This window comes from Plasmodium cynomolgi, chromosome 5 (genome assembly GCF_000321355.1).
Source record: "Plasmodium cynomolgi strain B DNA, chromosome 5, whole genome shotgun sequence".
Classification (NCBI taxonomy): domain Eukaryota; phylum Apicomplexa; class Aconoidasida; order Haemosporida; family Plasmodiidae; genus Plasmodium; species Plasmodium cynomolgi.
The window spans coordinates 487,386-491,863 of record NC_020398.1 but is presented as its reverse complement, the minus strand read 5'-3'; the positions used below and the strand labels follow the sequence as shown (position 1 = coordinate 491,863).

The following is a 4,478-nucleotide window of genomic DNA, read 5'->3' as shown; positions in this document are numbered from 1 at the left end:
CAGTAAAGCAGAACAGCGAAGCAAAACAAAGTGACAGAACAGCTGCGCATACTTGGTAGGCCATAATAACTATGCCATGGCCGCTTTTTTAGCAGCTCCCCCCCCTCGCGCGAAACTGCATACGGCCAAATCTTAACGCGGCAACGTGACTGGGGGAACTATACCTACTAGGCCGTAGGGGTAGTAGTACATGCTATAAACGCGGTTATCAAATGGCCGCCACTGAAAAGGACGTTCGCGCGAGGGTTAAAAAGCTTGTTACAATCCAAAATCTCCCATTTTGCGTGTCATATTTTTTTCTATAAATTTGCATCACTCGAATGAAAGCTCAGAAGTATTTTTTTTTTTCCCATTTTTTATGCCTCCCTTTATTACCATTTTGCAGCCTTTTTAAAAGGCGGCGTATTTTTCTGCCCCCGTGCCGTTTTCATAGTATACGCTTCCGCGGGGATAAAAAAAAAAAAAAAAATTCACGCAATTTTTCCAGCAATTTTTTTGGGCCATTTTTAGGAATTTTTTTTTTTTTGGCAAAAATACTTTGCTGATCGTTTGCGTATTTTTCCAAGCTGAGCGCACGTGAAAGGTTGCTCGACTGTCCACTCGCGCGATTTGGGCATCTTCCCACGCGCGCCATTGCCGTTTGGATATGTTACAGTTTTTGCCATTTGGCGAGCGTGCCAGTTGTCAGTTAGGCGGTTTGCCATTTCGCGTCATGTCAGAAGAACGACTTAGGAGTAGTATTTCTTGAGCGCAGCGTTTTTGGAGCAGCGTTTTTAAAGGAGCGTTTTTAAAGGAGCACTTTTGGAGCAGCACTTTTGGAGCAGCTCACCGTTGCCGCGCGCAGCGATGACATGCTCACAGCGATGACATGCTCGCAGCGCTGCTGTTTTTCCGTCCAGCAAGGCAAATGCGACTGTCCCTTTCGCACAAGCTGTTAATATTTCCCCCGTTTTAACTCATGTCGCTTACACAGAGGCATATACTGCGCAGAGCGGCAGAGCAGCATAGCGGAGTAGCAGAATAGCAGCATAGCAGCAGAGCGGCAGAGCGGCAGAGCAGCATAGGGCCCCTCCCCCTGCGTACATTGATTCACGCCAACATCAGTGCTGCTCCCAGACGAGGCGATAGTAGTTTACCCAGCTTGCTATCCCCTTTTGTTAGAAACCTTTTTAAAAATCTCAGAACTCGAAAAGGGAACGATTTAGTCGCCGTCCTTTAGAGGTAGCCAATTTTTTTTATGTTACTCTGCCAAGGGTGAAAGTTGCATCCCTTATGCATGTAGCACCCCCTCCGAGATTTGCCCAGTGAGTATAACGTAAGGCCTTTTGCTGAACAAGAGGGGAGCAGTGGCGTCGCGGCGAAGTTGCCAAGATTCGAAGCTGCGAAGTGAGAAGCCAAGGCGGACAGAGCTATATCAAACAGGAGACCTCTAAGTGATCAGACCATAAGCTTATTGTGAAGAAAAAAGGCAGATCAACTCCCCCTCCACACACATACATACACTCTCCCCATTCTGCATATCTCAGAGCACCTAAACTTAAAGTATATTTTTACGCCCCTAAGTTGAGGAGTTCCACAGGGGAGTCGTGGGACAGAAATCGTTAACCACAGGATGACCTGACTGTGGAAAGGACGGATATAGAAGAAAGGCAATGCCATATTTGCAAAGGTGCATGAATAGGAAGCATTCTTGCGAGGGCACATCTACATAGTTGCCACACGTGAGAGGGTGGAAATTCATCAAGTAACGTCAACCTTAATTCTGTTCTGCGAGCTGGGTGGCCTGTCCAGCGTAAGCAGTGCAAGAAGGGAACCCCCAGTAACTCTAAAAAGACCTGATAAGAAAGTACCACCGCGGTTATACGAACCTATACTCTCCATCGTTGCAGTCGAATTGGTGTTTATATCTAACCCAACGGAGAAGCGGCTCATTTGCAGGGAGAACTCATTTGCAGAGGGGCCTAGTTTGCTTGTTCGCTTGTTTCCTTGTTTACCTTTTTTTTTTTTTCCCGTTTGTGTGAGTGGCGTGTCCAGGCTAGCTCAAAAAATTGAAGAAAAAAAAAAAAGGGGGCAAGACAATTCCTTTCCCCAATGAACCCCTTCGATCGAGGAAACATGTCCGATCGAAGTTCCATTTGGCATAAAAGCAAAATGACACTGCATGAGACGTGGCGGAGAGTGACTATTCAGCGTATGAAGCACCCAAGCACAAACTTTTCCTGATTGTAGAAGGGTCCTTTTGTGCGCACATGTGTAATACTTTTGCGGTGAAGTACATCGATAAGGGGAGAGATAGGAGAGTACAGAGGGGAAAGTCAATCACACGTGAAGAGTTTTTTTTTTTTTTTGCACAGTTTAGTAAACCGTTGGAGAGGACAGTCACCCTTGAGTGTGTTTCGTACTAGTGTTATCCAACTGTAGAAGGGGAGAAAGCCAAGTTGGGGCGCCCAAGAAGAAGAATCGGAGGTGTCAACAACGTGGTTTTCCGGCATCCACCCAGCTGAAGCGTTGCGACCTAGTGCTACCCAGTGCGACCTAGTGCTACCCATATTGACCCACTTCGCCCCACTTCGCCCCCTTCCCCCTTCCTACCGCGTACCCCAAAATGGAAGAAAAGGCGCTGCAGACACACATCACGCTGTTGTTTTATCTAATTGTCCTGTTCTACCTGAAGAATTTTACGTTTAGCTTTATGGACATGCCGAGGAAGCTCTACAAGTACATCAAATTTTATTACTTTTTTTTGATTATCCTTACCATTGTTGGGTTCTTTAGTAGATTACTTGTGTTGACGAGACTGATTATTATTCAACAGGTGCAGAAAATTTTGAATCATTTTTTTTTGGAGAATAGGGCTCCTCATTTGAGGAATGCTAAACGGAATGGGAGATTGAGGAGGATTCAGAAGAACGGTGAGCGTACTGCTTGGGGTAATTCGCTCGTTGGGGATAGAGGTCAGAGGGGGAGGTTTGACGGAAAGGAGGACTGCAGTGGTGGAAGGGGCAGGTTTGAAGGAAAGGAGGACTGCAGGGGCGACGTTTCGGTTAGTAGTGATGGCAGGGCTAGCAGTGACGGTGGGGTTGGAAGCGACTGTGTAGTTAGCAGCGATGGGGGGGTCAGCAGTGATGGCTGGGTTGGAAGCGATGGCAGGGCTAGCAGTGATGGCTGGGTTGGAAGCGATGGCTGGGTTGGAAGCGATGGAGGGGTCAGCAGTGACGGTAGGGCTAGTAGCGATGGCGGGGTTAGCAGCGATGGAATTGGCAGCGATGGAGGAGTTGGTAGCGATGGAGTTGGCAATGATGGAAGCAGAAGCAAAGGAGAACATGGAAGCAGGCGAGGCAGCAAAGGGCTGCGCAGCTTCCTCAAGTTCATCCGAATCATCCGAAGTAAAAAGAGGAGGAAGTTTGCTGATGGCGGGAAGAGACACGGGAGAGGTGATCGCCCTGCTGAGGTAGACAACACCACCACCTCAGGTGAGAGAACCAAATTTGACGTGAATGCCGCCGAACCATGTGAAGAGTGCCCAAGTGAGGACTGCACCCTTAGCAGTGGGTCCAGCGTGTCCGAGGGAGAGTCAACCAGTGTGAGGAGCGAAGTTGGCAGTGAAGCAGGCAACCAAATGAGTGACAGAAGACAAGCAAGTACCCACAGTTTAGAAGAGCAGGAGGACCCCTATCTGCACAACTACCTAACGAAGCAAAAATACCTTCGATTGTATACCCTACTAACGGATGCCCTATTCAGCCCCAAGAATAATCTCACCATAACAGGTGACACATCTGGGATGGGTCTCCAAAGGAAGACACGCAAGTGTGCACATTGCAAAAATGAAATAAACTGTCAACACGAAGATAGACCTAGTGGAATCGCTGGCAATTATTGTGCCACATGCATAAGACTGGAAAGGACATTCCCCAAACCTATATTAAAGAACACCTCCTCTACCCCCTCGAAGGAAGACACACAAAAAAGAAAAACAACCAAAAGAATTCGATTCAATGTACAAGTAGAAACGTATTACATAGAGAAGTATTTGGGAGAAGACTCAGATTCCTATGCAATGCGCTTCGGTGGGGAAAAGCGGAAAGGTATGTATAAAATGCTTGGAGAATACAGCGTGGCCAACTCGGATATCTTCACCTACTACAACATGCGCAATAATTTAAATGCCGTTTTTAGTGACCTCGTCAACCTGGTTTGCGATTGCAAGGATAAAATTGTGCGCAGGTTTTAGGCTTTAGGGTTTAGGCTGCCAGATTGGCGGGAGGGCGAAGAAGATGGAGAAGATCGGAAAATCGAAAGATCGGAAGATCGAAAGATCGAGATGAACAAAAAACAGCTTCCCACCATTTGATCCCTTTTTTTTGCAATCTCCAAAATTTCGACCCTTTCGATACCTTGGGTGTTCCTACATGTCGGCTTCACCTTCGCCCTCACCCGCATCCTCATCCTCATCCTCACCCGCATCCTCATCCTCA

The 4,478-nt window shown here is 47.3% G+C and overlaps 1 protein-coding gene across 1 annotated transcript; it reads left to right on the top strand.

Moving 5' to 3' along the window:
- Positions 1-2,605: 2,605 nt before the first annotated feature.
- On the top strand, positions 2,606-4,234 carry PCYB_052090 (hypothetical protein; the record flags this gene model as incomplete). The annotated part of the gene is made up of 2 exons (XM_004221090.1): positions 2,606-3,386; positions 3,474-4,234. The coding sequence occupies 2 exons, from the start codon at positions 2,606-2,608 to the stop codon at positions 4,232-4,234; spliced, it is 1,542 nt and encodes a 513-aa protein (XP_004221138.1).
- Between the last annotated feature and the right edge of the window lie 244 nt (positions 4,235-4,478).